Source organism: Clavelina lepadiformis, chromosome 5 (genome assembly GCF_947623445.1).
Source record: "Clavelina lepadiformis chromosome 5, kaClaLepa1.1, whole genome shotgun sequence".
Taxonomy (NCBI): domain Eukaryota; kingdom Metazoa; phylum Chordata; class Ascidiacea; order Aplousobranchia; family Clavelinidae; genus Clavelina; species Clavelina lepadiformis.
Window position 1 is genome coordinate 13,099,072 of NC_135244.1, and position 20,357 is coordinate 13,119,428.

General features: G+C 34.9%; 2 protein-coding genes across 2 annotated transcripts; both read left to right on the top strand.

Moving 5' to 3' along the window:
* Positions 1-106: 106 nt before the first annotated feature.
* Positions 107-3,496, top strand: LOC143459412 (18S rRNA (guanine-N(7))-methyltransferase-like). The gene is made up of 2 exons (XM_076956561.1): positions 107-2,429; positions 2,721-3,496. The coding sequence occupies exons 1-2, from the start codon at positions 1,947-1,949 to the stop codon at positions 3,072-3,074; spliced, it is 837 nt and encodes a 278-aa protein (XP_076812676.1). The 5' UTR covers positions 107-1,946; the 3' UTR covers positions 3,075-3,496.
* Positions 3,430-20,149, top strand: LOC143459411 (major vault protein-like). Its single transcript, XM_076956560.1, has 18 exons — positions 3,430-3,572; positions 5,048-5,180; positions 6,792-6,987; positions 7,165-7,285; positions 7,414-7,545; positions 8,279-8,373; positions 9,801-9,926; positions 11,290-11,454; positions 13,693-13,790; positions 13,913-14,036; positions 14,154-14,289; positions 17,312-17,408; positions 17,709-17,906; positions 18,039-18,186; positions 18,371-18,582; positions 18,723-18,966; positions 19,091-19,279; positions 19,358-20,149. Exons 1-18 carry the CDS (start codon positions 3,554-3,556, stop codon positions 19,535-19,537), a joined length of 2,613 nt encoding a protein of 870 aa, XP_076812675.1. The 5' UTR covers positions 3,430-3,553; the 3' UTR covers positions 19,538-20,149.
* The last annotated feature ends 208 nt before the right edge of the window (positions 20,150-20,357 follow it).

Genomic DNA, 20,357 nt, shown 5'->3' on the forward strand with positions numbered 1-20,357 from the left:
TCCACGCATTTTGTAAAGTCGTAATATTTTGTTTTTTCATTTTCGTTCGCCTTTTTCTGCTATTGTTTTTGGTTTCTGCTTTGATTCGATGTGTTGAGCTTATGACTTATGAGGTGATGACTGATTTAATGTATGTGCGAAGGTAACATACTATTGTAACAGCAGCATTTTAGAGTCAGGAGTCAGATTCAAATAGCAACGTAAGAACCATAACCTTTTGCTTTACCTGCGCGCACGACATCCATTAACATGCACGCTAAACTTTGCCGATTTATAATAAATAAAAGTTGGTTGTTTCAACAACCATATAATAAAAGCCAAAGGATTTAGGTTTCAGTGCACGCCCTCACGGAAAAATACTTCCGTATTTCCTTGTAGGGAGTGGTGTTACAATGATGGAAGATTAGCATGGCCACCAGAATCGTTAAGACTCGAATTACCATTTTATGAAAGTGCATCTATATACGAGGGTCAGTCACAAAGTAATGAGTCCATATCACATATAGCTTTATTTATTGCGATAAAAACACAATACACTCATAGATGTAGAGTTCTAAAATTAGGGATTTTAAAAATACTCTTTAATGTAATCTCTCTTTTTCTCGACACCGACTGCCTATCAATGAATAAGGGCATGTATGCCAGCCTCGTAAAATTGTGCAGGCTGCCCTTTCAACCAGATTTTTTATAACTTGTTTGAATCTTTGTCATCAGAAAAGTGCTGGCCACTAACTCCCTCTTTTAAAGGACCAAAACGATGATAGTCAGATGGTGCCAGATTGGATGATTATGGGGTACGTTGATGGTTGTTCAACTCATGACTTTACTAGTTTTGAATCTGGTGTGAGGCCTGGCATTGTCGTGTCGCAGCAAGACCTTGGAAATCTACCGGTTAAGACGAACTCTTTTCAATCTTGCTTTCAACTTGTTTAAAGTGTTAATGTAAGCCTCTGAGTTAATGGTGGTTCCCTTTGGCATAAAGTCCACCAGTATAACTTCATCAACGTCCAAAAATACAGTCACCAGGAGTCCAAGACTTTGCCAACTGAATGCGGACTTTTGAACTTCTTTGTTCTTGGGGAATGGGGAGGAAGGGTAACGCTATTCCATGAATGCTCTTTTTGACTCAGACTCATAGTGATAATGTCTCACCCCCAGCCACTATACGCTTGAGGAAAGTTTAATCACCTCTGTGACACTCAAGAAGCTCCGAACAACCTTCAAAACGGGCCTCTTCGTGCGCATCTGTGAGTTGTCTTGTAACCCACACCGAAAGCAACATCATCCCAGGCATCAAAATCCCAGTAATGATGACCAGACGCTGATTGTGCAGTAGCTCAACCACCTTTGAGCGAGTGGAAAAATTTTAAATTCGCATAGCCTAGTTTTGGGAAACGAAAGTGCACCAAGTGCTCTAGGCCAGTGGTTCCCAACCTTTCTACAACGTTTTAAACAATGTTCACAGACCGGCAACAAAAACTCGTAGTGATTAGAACAGATATGTGTAATCTTTTTGTTAACCAAAGTCTGTTGTTGCGTTTGCTTTGAATCGGCCAGGCGTAAAATGAGTTTTACAGGGAGTAACAACTTTGCAATGCTTATGATTCCATATTAAAACTAGCTAGGCAGAAAGTAAGATATTTTACAGACTGGTAAAAACATTACACGGACTGGCGGTTGAGAACCACTGCTCTAGGCTCTGCAACTTATTGTGTAAATACAATTATTGAGTCTGGAAGTTAGTTTAGTCAGTTTCTATTACTGTACTACGCTATGGATAAGTAATGTGTGAATCTGTAGACCTATGTCATGTTGTATACTTTTCGCCATTCATTGAATGGATTAGTTTAAGCTGTGTTAATTTATTGTGTTTTTAAAAAGTATCTTAAAAGTTATATGAACTATCATTATTCACAAGGCTGAAGGAATATCCATAACGTGTGGTAATGGCCACCAAAAAACGACCTGAACACTATGGCCCTGCACATATTTTTTATAATGATGAAGAAGCACAGAAATATACTACGAATACCAGAATGATTGAAATTCAAACGGAGATGACTGAAAGAGCAATTGAATTGCTCAATCTTCCGCCAGACAAACCTAGCTTACTTTTGGATCTTGGTTGTGGATCAGGTCTTAGTGGAGAATGTTTAACAGATCTTGGACACTCTTGGATTGGAATTGATATTAGTCGTTCAATGTTGGATATAGCAAGGGAAAGAGATGTTGAAGGAGATACTATTTTAGGTGACATGGGAGAAGGCATATGCTTTCGTCCAGGAACATTTGATGGAGCTATAAGCATATCTGCATTACAATGGTTGTGTAATGCAGATAAAAAATGTCATAATCCAGTAAAAAGAGTCTATCATTTCTTCGAGACTCTTTATGCTTCAATGAAACATGGCAGTAGAGCAATTTTTCAGGTAGGCCTGAATAATAACTATGTTACCTTTTTTGCTTTTAAAACTATCTTAATGCAAAAAGTCCAGTTTTAAAAGTTAGTTCATTTCATGCAAAAGAATTCAAACATATTTGGAATTTGTTTCTATGCTTATAAATTAAGTTGCTGGTTGCTGTGATTCCTACTGTTTCAACCTTGCTTGCATTGCGAGCATGCAAAATTTATTCTTTTTTCATGCGTGTTTGATGTCATGTAGTCGAAGATGCTGTAACGCTCACACATTTCCTTATAATTGCCAATATTTTTGTTCTAGGTTTATCCAGAGAATCCTCAGCAGCTTGAAATGCTTACATCCCAAGCAATCAGAGCTGGATTTGGTGGTGGAGTGGTTGTTGACTACCCAAATAGCACTAAAGCCAAAAAGATATTTCTTTGTTTGTTTTGTGGAGTAACTAATATTTCTATGCCCAAAGCACGTGGAACGGATGTATCACAAAATCAGAGTGTTATGTTTACACAAAGAAATAGTAGAATTCATAAAAGGCAGAAGAGCATTAAAAAGTCAAGAGACTGGATTGAGGAAAAAAAGGAACGACGTAGACGCCAAGGGAAAAATGTTAGGTCTAGTACAAAATACTCTGGTCGAAAACGAAAACCACATTTTTAATAAGAAATGTGTTAATTGATTTTTAAAGTTATTGTGAGACAATAAACATGATATGTGGCCATTGAATGTTTTTCGGTTATTGTTTCCTTTGCAACCTTTTTTTCTAGTGGTAATTGTGTTGCATCTAAGCATGTTACAGTATGTTTAAGTCTAACGTACTCTTGGAGAAAACTTCTACTCGTCATATAAATTAAGCTTAGAAGCTTCATAGTGGGCTCTGCTTTCACATGCAATTATGAGTTAATCTGCATTTCAGAGTCATTCTTTAAATTTTGATTTTTGCCCTTGTGTTTGTTATACTTGCACAATGCAATTTATTAATGCTTGTATTTGCATAATTCTAAACTATGAGAGCAAATATGGTGCTGCTAATAATATTTAGTTCTTTTGACCAGTTTTTGATATGTTTTTCACCAATTAAGGTTTAGTCGTTTTCTGCAATTTGTTGTATTAAAGTTTTCTATTGGACATCAGAAGAAATGAGTAAGACAAGGCCGTGTAAGTTTTTTAGGTGGTTCATGTATATAAACATATGTGATAGGTACTGCTATATGTTTTTAGATATTAGTATTCCAACCATGGGCGCCAAATTAGGGAGTGTGCGGCATGCCCAAAGTTTTGCAAGGTGTTGCGTTTTTTGAAATCTTAAGACTCGTTAAAACGCTAAAAGTTTCTCTAAATTGAATTTTTAACATCATCTGACTGGTATCATAACGTGTCAATGTAAGCACAAAGCTTATTATCTGGATATTGATTTGTACCCATAACGTCTAACTTATTTACAATATTAAGACTTGTTTAAACATAACTATTCATGTTTTTTTTACTTGCAAAGTCTGCAATGCATTGTGCATTAATTGACACTTTTAGTTGTGGGTTAAAAACTATGCCATGAAATACTACAATTGCGTCTACATACACCTTGAAATGGCAGACCCACTTTATAACATACTACTTGTCCTTATTCTGAACCCTGCAACTTGCAGCACATTTTGCGTGGCTTGTTCTCCTTGCTTCTTTCTTCATGAGCTAGGTTTTCTCTTCAAACTCGTTGTTGAGAGTTATGTTCTCTGCACAAGGCACTCCGAAAGAAAGCACCAAATTAAATCCAGACACTTACAGTTGGCATCTTATTTCGTATCTATCGTTTATTTCTTTTCATTTTGACAAGGTAATGGTATAAGACAAATCTAAGTAATAAAATGTATTATTTTGTTGAAATTTGAATCTATAGGGAAAGGATTTTATTTTGTAAAGCCACAATTAAGTTTATTTTGCAAAGGGTGTGTTCACTTGATACGTTCTCACAGGAGGGGTCCATTGTGTCTGGTGTCCTCATGAAAATGTTTCAATTACATTGAACATAATTTAGTTGTCAACATTGAACGTTTTAATAGTGTTAATGCATAAATACTTTGCTTTAGTTAAATGGCCGTATTCATATTGAAAAAAATGGTATTGTACTAATTTTCTAAACAAAACAGTATAACTTTTATCCTCGAAATTTTTTAAGTTTTCTCTGATGTAACATTTACACTTTTCATCACTCAAATCATAGTAATGTGTAACACTCATACGATTACGTTTTTATGTCTTTTAAAGGCGTTACCGGTATTAAAAGTGAATTTCGCAATTACTTAACTCCACAAGTTGTCATGCTCTGTTTTGGGCATTAGGTAAACGACTTATGTGATGTCATAGCGGAACGTGATGATGTAACATGAGGTCATTCTGAACATCCAGTTATTTTGCTAAGCTGGCGCCAATGGTTGCATTAATAACTGTATATTGTCGCACTGAATAAAACAGCAACACCAAGATATTACCTAATGCATAAAACCCTATTTTATTTAGCTAAATACCTTGTGGTTTTATCAGAGATATATTACATCTACCTACATATACAATATACATGCCGACTGTATGTATATATAAGTTATATGTGTTTACATTTGCCAATCTCTTATAATTAGCTCAAGCTCACGGTGGAGATGATGCTATATATCGCATTCCACCATATTTCTACATACATGTGCTAGATCAGAATACTAATGTGACTAAGCTTGAAATTGGTCCAAAAACTTACATCAGACAAGACAATGAAAGGTACAGTATATAAATAGATGTATGCAGAGCTGGGCATGAGCAGTGAGCACACTTCTTTTTTGACAGTAATCTTGTGAGCGAAGTTCTTTCTTCAAATTTGGAATTAAACCATTAGCGTGCTATTTTAAAGTTACTTTTTTGCACAGCACTTTTTGAATTTAATTAATTTTAACTTTTAATTAATTATACTTATTACAACGATCATTAGACATTTTACTAGCACTGGTAATTTGCTTTATGTTGTCATTGTGACAGAGTGAAAATATCCTTAACTGTTAAAAAGAGCAGAAGCGGCAAAACAAGTGTGCTCCTATTTTATCAAAGAGCAATAACACGAGTGCCGCTTTTTGTTTCATCAAGGAGCGTGAACATCACTCTTTGTGGAGTGATTGCCCAGCTCTGGATATACGAAACATTCTTCATTGATTTAGAAGTCTTAAACTAAGGAAATGTTACAGTACTTCCAAACGTTATTCTGTTAGAGCTTACCTGTTTTTTTTTTTACGAAAAGTATTTTTACACTGGTAACTGACATTTAACTCATTGATTTCTAGCTACCGTACATCATAAAAGCCCCCATTGGATGCAAACATTAATTATCGGTGCTTGCTTAAGGGCATTACAATGATTGCGTATGATCAGCTACTCTATGAGTTTTTGGAAGTTCTTGATGTCTGATAAACAGCGTTTTAACTTAGTGGATACAGCTGTATCAATGAGAAGTGTGCAAAGTTGAAGCAATTGTTAACAGTTTTCTTATACACACATTTATTTGTCGCATTCTTCCAGAAACTTTTGGACCATATATTCAAAACAAATCTGCCGCACTTTCCAGGTTTTGCGATGTGGTTTGTACAATTGCTGGGCATAGGAGGGGGATTTTGTAAACATGGCAAATTAATAATTTGCATTCAAAGCACCTACTATAATCACAGAGAATTACATGGGGTAAAAACTGGCACAGCATGCTACATTTTACATTTTTGTTTGCTGGCCCATTTGTTTATTTTCTATTATTCTCTTATCCAGAGATGGAAGCAAGAATGGTTGTGACCATAACTACTAATTTTCTGCTGCACTTGCAGAAGTATAAACGTTGAGAGACTGTTCACAAAAATACCTTTAAAAAACAATGGTTGTATCGCAACAAGTAAAGCCACTTACAGCACAAATTCAAGTCGAGTCATTTTAATTACTTTTCCAAATTTAGTCAACCATATTTATGAAGTTTTAAACTACTGTATGTCAGGCACAGCAAAGCCATTATTTATGGTATATTTTTTATATAGTTTGATACTAATAGCAAAATTATACATATGCATAAATCCTAATTTTACCTAAGTATGACAGTTGTGACTAAGGTCAAGTCAATCGAAATATCCATGTTAATATAATTTGAAACTTTTAAACAACAAAAATAAGTCAAGTCTTTCCGATAATCTGACTTAATTTTAATTCACGTCTGCCCTTACTACCTCTTGAGCAAGTCGCGGATTGTTTTAGTAATGCTCAAACAACTTGTTCATTATAGGCAGCATAGCGGTAATTTTTTCTGCAAAATATTTTATTATACTGTAAGGATATTCCCCAACCAGACATAATTTTTTGTAGAGTTATTTTTGGTCCTGAGCGAATGATAACAATTCCTCCACGAACTTATTGCATCATTGAAAATCCTGTGGTTCGCAATGCTGATGGTGATGTAGAGCTTGATTTAACTGGCCAGGCAAAGCTAAACCATGCTGATCGTGAAATTCGTTTAGCCCGAGATCCTTTCCCACTTTACCCTGGAGAGATTTTGAAACAGGTTTTTTGTTTGAAGTATTCTTTAGTGTTAAAATTTTAGGTAAAGGTGTTCTGTAAAAATTGTTTTCATCTAGCCTCTGAGATGTGTTTAAAGAGCACTGTTTGCAAACTTCAAGTTTTAAACTTAGATCTATAATAAACACTAGTGATGTTATAAACAGCAATAATTTAATGATAGGCTGTTTCTCCGCTTCGTGTTGTACCTGCCAACACTGCTCTGAGACTAAAGGCTAATTTTGATTTTACTGATGGTGAAACTCGACGAGTTGCTGGTGATGAATGGCTTTTTGAAGGACCTGGTTAGTGGGAAAGTTATAATTTTCCAACATATTTCTGGAATGCTGGTTGTATCTATTTTAAAATTTTGATGTGTTTAAGTAAGACATTTTAGTTTTTCATCTGACAAACTATAGATTTTATTTAAAAGGTACCTACATTCCTCGAAAAGAAGTATCTATTGAAGAAACTATTCGAGCCACTGTGATCAAGAAGAATCAAGCTATTAAGCTGAGAGCTAGAAAAGAAACTAACGATCGAGATAACAATGCCAGAGTTACAGGTTTGCCACTTACAAAGGTGCCAATCAAATAAATTTTAGAGGGAGCAAAGTTTTGCTATTGATTTGTTTGTTTTTCATTAATAAAGTAAAATGCAATGGTCAACAAACAGCATTTTGATGATACTAACACCCTCCATCATTTTTTGTAATACTATTTCATGTATATGTCAAAACAACCTAATTATACACATCCGGATATGAATTTATGTATTGGTTTTTAGCAAAATCATTCTCTCTTTTATAAAATCTTTACAAATATGTAACAAAGACACTGTTTATTGTTCTGAGTTACGGTTAGCTGAACCTCATTCATTTGACTTGGCTCTTTCAGTGGTGTGTCATTTCATATTCAGTGTGAAACTTCGCCACATTTGAAAAACGACAACACCAAGATCAGAAATACAAACATTTCTTGTAGTTTGATTTCTAAATCTGCTTATTCTAATACTGAGATATGATATCAGTACATTGCTGGCTTCCTCTAGTCCTCTTTTTATAAGATATAAATTTGAAACAATTTGCTAGAAGTGCTGTAAACCGTTTGATACCATTATTATAGATAGAAATTTACAAAAGCACTGAGCTTATTACACAGTTTTAGTTATATTAATTATTCATTGATAACAACCTACTAAGCAACAATCCTTTTCATTTTCGCTAAATGATTTTTTACAAATTTCAATTTGTGTTTAATGTGCTTACACGTTTTACTAAATCTAAATTTATGACACAGGTGAAGAATGGCTAATTAAGAAAGTTGGTGCTTATCTTCCTGGTGTTTATGAGGAGGTGATAGAAGTTGTAAATGCTGTTGTATTAACTGAAAAGGTAAAGTCCATTGCACATTACAACATACCAAACCACATTGCTTAGAGCAGGGATGTCCAACCTGCGGCCCGCGGACCACAGTGCGGCCCACCTGAGATTTTTGTGCGGCCCGCTAGTCATTTTCACTCCAAGTAGTATTTTGAACTTTGAATCTTAGCCTAATTAAAATGTACCAGTCAGCTCTTTATGTACCCATTTTTCTTGAAATTTAATAGGTTCTGCGGCCCAATGAATTATTTCAAGTGACAATGCGGCCCACTATAATAAAAGGTTGGACATCCCTGGTTTAGAGCAAACAACTGTATGATACAATACACAAAATTTACAAAATTATGAGATATGTAAACAGATACATAGATTTCACTAATTTCAATATTAACAACTTCCTAAAATGCATGTAGTAAAATAAGAACTAGGCCAAAAAATGTTTAGGAAAGATTTTGTGTATCAGCTTCTGCCCACTCATTGAACTGGAATATTAATGTATGCTCATAATGCATCAGTTTTTATCTCAGTTTGCAATGCTTGGCTTGGCTTGGCTAGTGACTGTATTAGGATTTGCAACTTTTTTTTAGCAACCATAAAAAGCTTGCAACATTAAGATTTATTAATAATAATGTCAGTATAGTAATGGAATCTATAATTTTCCATATCACTGATATATGTTTTTATGTGCTGCTGATAATACAATGGTCATATATAAATGCAAAGGCGTACTGTAGCATACAGTTTTTACTTGGAGCGCTGCATACATTTCCTAGTATCCTACTCGTTAGGGGAAGTGGTTTAACTAAATCATATTGCAACAGGTAAAGTACACGCAACACGACAACTGAGTTGTCAAAATAATGAGAAGTTGCTTACGTATAAAATCTGCACCAAAAATCTTAAAACACGATAAGTGTAACTATAAGCTAGGGGTTCTATTCCGTCTTGTTTTAGTTTACTTAACTGCTTAAAAATAGACTTTACCCCACTTTTGTTTGTTTTTTTTAAGCACACTACTGGGGTAATGAAATATGAAGCAGAAGCTGTTGAATAGACAAATAAAATATAAATTTATGAAAGTGATGGTATTAGTTTTTCAAAATAATTTCGTTTTGGTTAATGTGTTGGGCTTTGTTAAATGTAAGAGTTTTAAAAATGCAAGCTTAATTTTTGTTAAATTTGTTATTAAATTTATCCTCATAGTAAGTAAAAATTAACCCTGATCAAGAACCCCTGATGCAAGCCATAGCCTACAGTGTCCGCTGCAATACAAAACTGGTATTGAGTACAACTCAATTATTATATTCGTTTTTGCTATTGTGCAAATATTTTGAAGGTGTTGTCTTTGAAATAACTATTATTAATGTTACCATTTGCATTTTAGTACAATAAGACAGCAGTTGAGCCTATTTTTAACATCCTTTATATTTGAACTTCAGGTAGCTTTGCATATGCAAGCCACTCGTACTTTTACTGACTTCCTTAACGTGAAACGAAAAAATGGTGAGGAGTGGTTGATCACCATGGATGATACTGATTGCCATATTCCTGATGTTCATGAAGAGGTGTAGTGACTGTATTATTTTCAGATTATTGCTCGAGATAATTTTACACATGCAATTTTTTGGGGTATGTACAGAATTAATACATAATCCATGATTTAATCACCTTTTTTCACCAATTTCTGTTTATCGAGATGCACTCATTTAATGTTATATGATCAAATGCTTCATACTCAGTCAAACTTGTACAGCTTCAAATTACACCTTGTAGCAAAATAGAATACCCTGACTTTCTGTTAATCACAAATAGAATATATAGTATTTATATTGTTTCTGTGACAATTTCTTCTAATGGTTTTGAAGATAGTCTATCAAATGATTAGTCATGGTGTATGTGATCTAGGGCTTGAAAACCGAGATCCCGGTTTTGGGAATTCCTGAGATTTAGCAACCTTTTTAACTTCCCGTTTTCCGGTTTTACTCGCGAAAATTCCCTGTTTCCCATGTTACCAACGTTATGTCAAAAATACAAAAATGTATTGCAAATGGACGTCAATATCAATCTTTGCAGTCAACAGAATGTGCAATTGGCTGTGTGAGCGATATGACGATTCAATAGTCTTTGGATTAAATTTGCTTGCTGCTAACAAGAGCTGGAGTAAACGAAAGATCAAAGAAATCTCAGATTATATAAAGAACGACAAAGCAAGTTGGTTAAGAACAATCCTATTAATGACAACCTTTTTGAAGCCTTCACATTCATATTGAAAATTCCATACACATCCAGTCCAACTTATTGCCATGTGATGATGAAAGCCAAGCAGTAATCAAGCAGGGGATGAAACTGCTAGAAGCCACCAGAAAAAGGCCAAGCAGTTTGGAGCACCTTTGCAAGGGTTTACTCAACATCAGTTGAGGCAGAACGAGCTTTGTCTGCTGCAGGACTGTTCACCACGAAAATTTGTTCACGTCTCAACAACAAATCTGTTAATGTTATGAGTTTTCTGCGCAGACATGAAATGAAAAATGAATTAAACAAGCTTAGATGTATTTCCATTTTGTTGATTTTGCCATTTATTAGCTTTTTCTATCATTATATGTAATTAAAAAAATCCCTTTTTTTTCCCGGGATCGAGTTATATTTTTGCGGTTCTGTGAAAATCCGGGAATCGAAAACCTTTGAATGTGATCGAACTGATGGGCAAAATGTGACATTCTCTTAGGAAGTAGTGACTTAAACTATTTTTTTTATGAAAGTTCTTTCATTTGTTTTCTTGCCACTGCTCAAATTCTTTGACCGATGGTAAAACACAGACTTAATTCGGTTGCTTGGCAAATATATCTTAAAATGTTTTGCAGAAACGATCAACAATAACTGCTTGTACTTAATACAATGAGTTTTAATCATGCTTTGTAAATATTTAAGGTTAAAGGGGTTGTTGATGTCATAACTCTCACAAGTAGACAATATTGTGTCATACTCAATCCCGTTGGAACAAATGGAAAGAACCAGCTGGGTAAACGAAAATTGGTTAAAGGAGAAAGCTCTTTTTTCATTAGGCCTGGTGAGAAGCTGGAACGTGGAATACAGGTTTAATATGTTCAACATTTATATTGACTATCAAGTTTACATATGATAGCTGCTGCTAAAGTAATATTATATGAAATATACATGTTATAGGTTAAGTATCTTGTCTTTAGATTTCTATATGATGACCTGTAATATTTCAATAATTTTGCTGTTTTACTGCTTGGTAGGCTAGGTAGTTTGATTTGGTAGCCTGCATGCTAGAATTTTCATATCTATTCTACAAATCTGTCAGTCATGGTAATTCATGTAATGCTTGTATTTATGAAGTAAAATGTTAGTAAAATACTATGTCTTTTATAATGCCTTTGATGACTAAAACAAGGGTTTTGCCTTGATAAATTGACACAATACAATTACTGTTTGTTTCGGCATATAAAAGAGAATACAGTTAACAATAAAGATGGACAGCAGAGTTCAATTTCCAGATTATACAAAACATAATTTTGTTAAGGGCAGCCCCATACTTTATTCCAAGCATGAAGGAATGAGAAGTCATGGGAGTCGTCATGCTTTCCCTTGTTATGTCACTCTGGGTGATAGAGAGGGAACTTTTTTCGAAATCTCTAAAGTGCCTTAACCATTGGGCTATGGGCTCTCTCAAATGTTGTTTAAACTGCAAGGAAAAAAGTTGTTACTTAATTTGAAGTAAAATATTAAACCAAAACCAGAATCAACTTGCAGATTTTAAAAGTAGAAATATATTTCACCTGAAGCGGGCATCATTAGTGTGTGGTATAGAAAAGAATACACATAATCATAACCAGATATAAATAAAAACTGTAGAAGCCAAAACTGATAAATACTCAAGTACTGTAACTCAAGCTATAGCAAACTGAAAAGCTGTGATCTGCTCCAACAGGAGTAATAAACGAGCGAGGTACAAACTGCAAAGTGTGATGTAAAAAGTTAAGGAAAACGAAGGACCTATTAAAAACCAACGTGGAAAGGCGTGTGGTAGGGAAACACGAAGGCTATAAGGCAAAGGTGAAAGGTTATATTTTATTCAACTTAGCTGATCCAGTGATCGGTTGCTGTTTAATAGCCAATGATGAGAAGTTTCAGATCCAAATTTTATTGTTATTGCTTAATTTGAAAGTCAAGATGGAACCGACCTGTGTGCCTGGACGGAAGAAGAAAAACCCTACTAAAATGAATTCCATCCATGAGACCGGAGTATCGTTTAGGTGGATTGTGGAGAGCACACAGTAAGAATCTTTTACACAGGTCGGTTGTGAGAGGAAGTAGAAGATGGTCAGCTTCGTCACTCATATCCAGCCAGATGGTTTGATCAGTTTGTGTGAATATGCATACATCGACAGTGATGTAAGTGCCAGGAAGAGATGAACATATCTGATGCCCGGTTGGATCTTGGAGCAAGCAACCTTGAAAATCCATTTCTTTTTCTTCTTTGCCAGGGTGTGAATAAGTCACTTTTTTTAAACCAAAGTATTTCTGTTTGTGTTCTTAAAAATCATATTTACAACACAGAAGAGAGTACTGGACTTTGATTTTACAACAGTGGCTATTTAGATAATAATCCACATAAAGAAAAAATAGATATAGAGTTGCATATGATGCAAAAGAGAGAGAGAGAGAGAGCAATAATACCAATAGTAGCGCGGGTGTGTAAAGTATGCTGGCCCTTATACAAAATCAATTTATGTCATAGATGCACAAAGAGCAATATACAGCACACACATTTGTGTGCAAAACCACACTCACAACAATGTGAACAAAAGGGAGAAAAAGTGCAAGTTAATAAACTTCTGAGAATGTGAACGTAAATAAGTGTTTATAAGTAAGATCTGACCACAGAAAGTGTGAAAGACAAAAATTATTACGTTACTTATAGTTGCTATTGGAATTACTTCCATGCAGGCTTGCACAACACAACTGGCTAGCGTAATACTGCTATCTAACATAACGGTTTACAAAAACACACTAATGTGAACAACTTCTGCAGTCCTACCTGGGTCATGTTACACGCACTGAAATGAAACCAAAGGTTTGAGATATAAAAAGGGGCCAAATACGAGTATAAGAAAAGGGGGAAAATGGCTGTAGTATTAGCCTGATTCCACGATGCTAGACTACACAGTCAAAAACACTTTAGTTATCGATATATAACGCAAATGCACAAGTTTATTTATGCAAGAGTTAATTTATAACATCCTGACACATTAATAATTTCTATTATTAGCACCGTAACCATACTTATGTTATATTTTTACTTGCAAGGATGTATATATATTGGGAGAAGATGAAGGTTTGATCCTCAAAGCTGTGGAAGCTTGCTTTGATGCAGAGAATGAAATTGAAAGGAAACCCGGCGATAAGTAAGACGTCCATACTAAAGTTTTAGTCACAAAGAGTGCTGTATTTTACTGTGTATTTCAGTGGAAATCGTTGATGTTATCTAACTGCTATCAAATTGCTTACCTGTTTCATGACTTTTCAGATGGATGATTCGAGGTCCATGTGAGTATGTGCCTCCAGTGGAAGTTATTGTGCACGCTAAACGGAAGGCTATAGCTCTTGATGAAAGTGAAGGAATCTACGTCCGAGATATGAAAACAGGAAAGGTGAGGCAGCTTGTTAATGGATACAGTATGGTGGAACAACTGTAGTTTTTATTAAACTTTTTAAAATTTTCTACAGTGTTTCAAACAAGATACCAGTTTTGTATTATTTTTTGACAGGTTCGTAGTGTTTGTGGCAAAACATACATGCTAACTCATGATGAAGAATTATGGGAAAAAAATTTGCCACCAACTGTGGAAACACTTTTAACTTCAGGAAGAGATCCTTCTGCTGATCGCAACACAAGAATTACTGGTATATAAGCAAACTAGTGTTTGATATATCTACAGTAAATGGATGCACTGTAATCTATGACTAACTTATTTGATTAAGATGATTTGCTAATTATTTTGACTAAGATGTCTACAAGTCAATACAAGCTATGTAGTTAGGCTTGCCATTTTTTAGAAATGCAAATCCGGGACGCATATTAAAAACTGCAAATGAACTTAATGTAGGCCTTATACAAAAAAAATTAATGCAACTAATTAATTAATATGGGCAAATTACCAATATATGTAGGCCTATTTCACCAACGAAAACAAAAGAACTTAATAATATTTATGAGCAAATGAATCAGGCCTAATGATATTTTTCTGTGCTAAGCACCTTTTTCAAAAGAAAGTGTTCGATTTTATCTTTTCATAAAATTCACTACATGTCAAATCAACATTAATTTTGCAAGTGAGGAGAGCTTTGACATTCTGTTCTAGCATTTGGCCTCTGTCATCAGACCACATCTTGTTCATAATTGAAAAACCTCGCTCAACCGGTGCTGATGTCCCAGGCAAACAAAGCACAAACTCGACAAGTTTTTGAAAGTTTGGAATGGTTATGTTTTTGTTGATAAAAGTTTGGAACAATTAGATCCACTTTTGTTCAAGAGATGTCGTTGCATTTTGCCACGATTCTTTCCTCTCACTCTCAGACATGTATTTCTTTACCAAAACGTGCTCATCGAAAAGGAAGTCGATGTTGATCATTTTCTTCTGAGACATTTTGTTGATATTTTCCGCAGACCCACATACAAGTGGCCAGGGTAAGTCTTCACTCAACTTCATCCAAAGATGAGGTATCACATTTTCATGAGCATCGCTATAACCATTCAGATATGATTCACATTTCTCGTAAAAATCTGGAACTTTTGTAAAAAAACACCCTTGCATCTATTCCTCCCTATTTCTGAAGCATTTTTTCAAACTTTTTTGCCAATCTCAAATTGAAAATTCCGGGACAAACTGGTTAACCGGTCGGGACGACGGGACCGGGCCTTAAAACCGGGACTGTCCCGGCTAAACCGGGACTTGTGGCAAGCCTATATGTAGTGTGTATCTTGCAGAGATGTGCCAAACTGAAAAAGAGTTTGATTCATAAGAACATGAATAATATATTTTTATATTGTGCAAATTCAAACCTGCCCACTTTGCCTACTCATGAGCTTAATTAAAATACCTGTAGTCGTAGGCTGATGAAAAACTAAACCATGACAAAGGTTATCAATTCATTGATGAATAAAAGATACCAATTAGCCTTGGTTGTATATCAAATCACAAAAATTTCACCATCATTATAGTTAAGCAGTCAACTTGATATTTCAAAGTTTTGTTTGCTCACCTACAAAATAAAAGATTAGGCTTGAATCTGCATTCACATTTCAAATTCATGACAATAAAAAAGTAGTGGAAATTTGTGAATAATATTGGGATTTATATTTTTATTTGGCACATTATCTTGGTATTTTTTATTGGTATCAATTATTGTATTTGATGGCATGTAAAGATACTCCTGTTTTAGCTAGGCATGTATTTATACATGTACTGTTCAAGCTGGTATTTGGGGACTCGTAAAGTAAAAAATTGTTATGGTGAAAGCACCTTAAATGCATCAAAACGTTTGATTACTTGGAACTTTCCTGGGCACTTCATTAATAGATTCCAGACTTATTTTTTTCTTTGGCATGTTTACACAGTTGATAACTCATTTATCCCCGTTGTTGGTATTGCCTTTCAAGCAATGAATTCAATAATGAATGAGCAACAAGTACAACAAAGCTCAAAATTTACTAGTCGCCACACACTGAAAGTTAAGTGGTAGCTCGTGAAGTATTTCTATATGAACATTAAACAAGTTTAACACTAAAAGTTGATTATTGCCGGGTTTGTAAATATTTGCTTAGAAAATGTAGAATTTGCTTCATACATGTTAGTTTGCCATGATTAACAATAGTTTTGGTAAAATGCACGTCATTGATAGTTTTCTTTAAGTTTTTTACCATGTTTACAATAATTTAACGTTTCAGAAAGAAAACTTGATTTTTCTTTGAATATTGCATGGTTGTACAACATACTAGCTCGGTTTTGAAATGAAAATATTTAATGGATTGCTATAAGCATTTATTTCTATGTATTAATATGCAATTAAAGATTCTTATACACTTCGCATTGCATACACGTAATGAACATATTATGTCTGTCTTTTTGTCTTAATACATTGCACACATCAGGTGTCCTGTGAAGAAGAGCTTTTGCATGTGTCATCACTTAATATTTATATATTGTGTCTCAAAACGTTATTTATCCATTATTTTATCCAGATGTAAACTAAAAGTAACTAATGTCCAGGGCGATTCTTTATTAACCAATAAAACTTTAAAGTTTTTCTTACAAAAAATGACTTTTTTTAACAAAAGGTAGAACTAGAACTAAAAATTCAGAAAAAAAAACACAAAGCCACTTGAATTTCTATACTTAAAATGTGATGTGAACATGAATTGTGCAACAAAGCAAACCACTAATGCATCTTAGAGATTTGATAACTAATAGCTAAAATAATGTGGGTGGCATTGATGCATACTGCCCTGTCCAATGGGTTGCAGTATAAAACCTTGTTTTCATGATGTTTCCAAGACTAAAAGAACAGCAAAGTTAAATTATAGAAATTAATAAGCCACAAAATGTGCCTTAACTAATGCGAACACAAAAATTGACCGAAACAGATAATTTCATTGACCATGAACCGCCCTAACTATGAAATTTGATGCGGATTACAGTAAACATTTTTATATTTTAAGTGTATTATGTTAATTGGAAGCATTTTTCCATTTTAGTTGGTCTTACTAGATCTCAGTGAAGTACTGTGAATCTTCTTTTAAACGTTTATGCTACTGTATTGTGCATAAACTTTGCGTGTAATTTTGTACATACATGATAACATTTACCAGTTTTTATTTGAGAAAAGCTTATCAATTTAATTATATTTGAATCATCAATTTTTACAGATACTAACATTGCTAGAAACAAGACAATGGTTGTAACGTACAGAGTACCACATAATGCGTGTGTTCAAATCTATGATTACAAGCAAAAGAAAGCCAGGTAGCTATCTTTGCACAGCAAAATCTTGAATTGTTGTGGAATCTTTACAGTAAAAACGTACATTGCACATATATGGTAATGACTGTGACACTGTACTGCACAAAGAAATCAAACCACAGAAATAAAACATGTTCTCTGATTAAGAAATTCAAAATTTCTCCTTACCTGTTACAGTTTCTTGTTTACTGAATTAAACATTAAAAATTTGCTTTGGAAATGTTTGATAGTTTACTACAAAATATTTGAGAGATATATGCATCGATGCATACAAGTAAATCTTCAATTTTTATCTTTTTTCAGGGTAGTTTTTGGTCCTCATCTGGTTATGCTGGATCCAGATGAACAATTCACTCAACTCTCATTGTCTGGTGGAAAACCCAAACGTCCCGGTGTTATTCGATCGCTTGCATTGCTTCTTGGACCAGACTTTTGCACAGATGTGATCACCATTGAAACTGCAGACCATGCTAGACTTTCCCTGCAGCTTGCTTACAACTGGTGAGCGTTAGTATGATTGTTTTATTTTGTCAGTGGTCATGGTTTGCATGTTGTTTAATTTAATGTGCCAGCATTATTTTTATTATTATTATTTTGACACATACAGTACTACCTGTAAGTTTATTTCTTCAGGCATTTTGACACTAGCAAAGCTGAAGACAACCAAGCAGAAGCAGCTAAACTTTTCAGTGTTCCTGACTTTGTTGGTGATATGTGCAAGGCTATTGCTTCTCGGGTCAGGGGTGCAGTAGCCTCTGTAAGCTTTGATGATTTCCACAAGGTAGATATCATGAATTGTGACCAGTGCTTGAAACAGTTACGATAAGCCACACGGATATGTTGTTAGGAAACGTTGCATTGGAAGCAGAATGTTACACTCCAGTTTAGTTTATCACTACAATTCATCATTTGCGCTCTAGCATGTAACTATTGACCCAAGTTTTTGTGTTGTTTTCTAACTGTAGAACTCATCCCGAATTATTCGTTCGTCTGTTTTTGGTATTGATGACAATGGAAAGGTTCGGAATCGCTTTGAATTCCCGCAAAATCGTCTTGCAGTCACATCAATTGATATTCAGTCTGTTGAACCGGTGGACCAGCGAACCCGCGATGCCCTGGTGAAATCAGTTCAGCTTGCAATCGAAATTACAACCAATTCGCAGGAAGCAACTGCAAGGTAACTCTAACTCCGACTTTACCACGTGTGAAACATTTGTTTGTTTCAATAACTTTTAGAGATTAGTAGACTTTAGATTGGAGACACAAGTAGATTTTAAGTAATTGATAATAATGTTTTTGATTTTTCTCCTTGCTTAGGCACGAAGCAGAAAGAGCTGAGCAAGAAGCGCGTGGGCGTTTGGAAAGGCAAAAGATTGCCGATGAAGCAGAAGCCGAGCGCTCCCGCCGTGACTTGCTTGAACTGCAATCACAAAGCGCTGCTATAGAAAGCACCGGACAAGCTAAGGCTGAAGCTCAGTCTCGTGCAGAAGCAGCGCGTATTGAAGGTGAAGCTGCAGTTGAACAAGCAAAACTGAAGGCGCAGGCCCAAGAGATCGAAGCGGTGAATTATTTGACAGAATTTTGAACAGTTTCTTCTAAACCTTTTTGGAAACCATTACTTTTTCTTGAATAACGCTTTGATTAATTGCATTTATATTTTCGATTAAAATGTGCTTTTCATGCAGGCGTCTGAGTTGGACCGCTTGGGAAAAGCAAGAGAAGCTGAACTGAAATATATCAAAGAGCAAAATGATCTTGGAATTAACAAGGATCGTGATTTGGCCAGAATAGAGACAGAAAAAACGCAAAACATCATTTCCGCAGTTGGCGCAGATACCGTCCGTGCTATTGCTGTTGCTGGTCCAGAACATCAGGTAAGTTTGTTGACAACATTTTAAACCGATTCATCTTCAAGGGATGCTGTTCCTTAACGATGCAATGTGTTTGTTTAGATCAACTTGTTGCGCAGTCTAGGAATTCAGTCAACAATCTTTACCGATGGCAATTCTCCAATAAATTTGTTCAATGCAGCCAATGGTTTGATTGGTGGAAATCCTTTTGCCGTTAAGGCAGTCAAAGGCGCTGCAAGTGGCAGTGGAGATGCCAAAACTAGGGAGGAGGATAATGAGTGACATTGAATATGGTCTTGTAGTTTCTTGGCAATGATAGTTATGTGTAGTATATTATGTAATCGACGTTATTGTACACTTAGGATTATGGATAATATAATGCATCCAGTGTCCTGTGGTCATTTTATCAAATCTTGTCGTACATGCACTTATAATTCACAACGTAACTCTAAGTAGTTGTGTAGCTATGTTTGTTATAAGCCTTCCTTCTACATTATTGTAATCGACAAAAATATACCTAGAATTTACGTAGTTACTTTATGAATCTGTAAATCTTTCTATTTTGTAAACCCATGAGAAGTTAAGTTCTTTTTCCATTACGGTTCTGTTATGCAACAGTTTGTGTAATTGAATGAGCCTAAATGTATTTCAAGTGTGTCATTGTACGTTTTACACGTTTGCTTCGTCCGAAATTGATTTCAAGCGTCTCTAATCTTCACATTTACTAGATTAGCTGACTTAGCAAGTATTGTCGTAGAAATCAATATTTGTAGCCAATCAAAAGTAGGGGTTAATTGGATAACCATGCATCCAATGTGAAAACGAATTGTTATAAATCAGATGATACAGGAACGATTTTGCTGTGTTTGAGTGGAATAAAATCATTGTACTTAAGTGTAGTTGTATATGGCTGCAATCATAACGTAATAAAACGTGGTATACTGTACCAGGATAAGAAATAAGCCTAGTATTCAAGATGTTACAGATACTGAATAACAACAAAAAGCTTAAACAGTTAACAAACATACAATAAAACCGACAAAGAAAAGCATAGCTTAAGTTGCAATTTCTAATGCAAAATTTTAATTCAATGCCAAGTGTT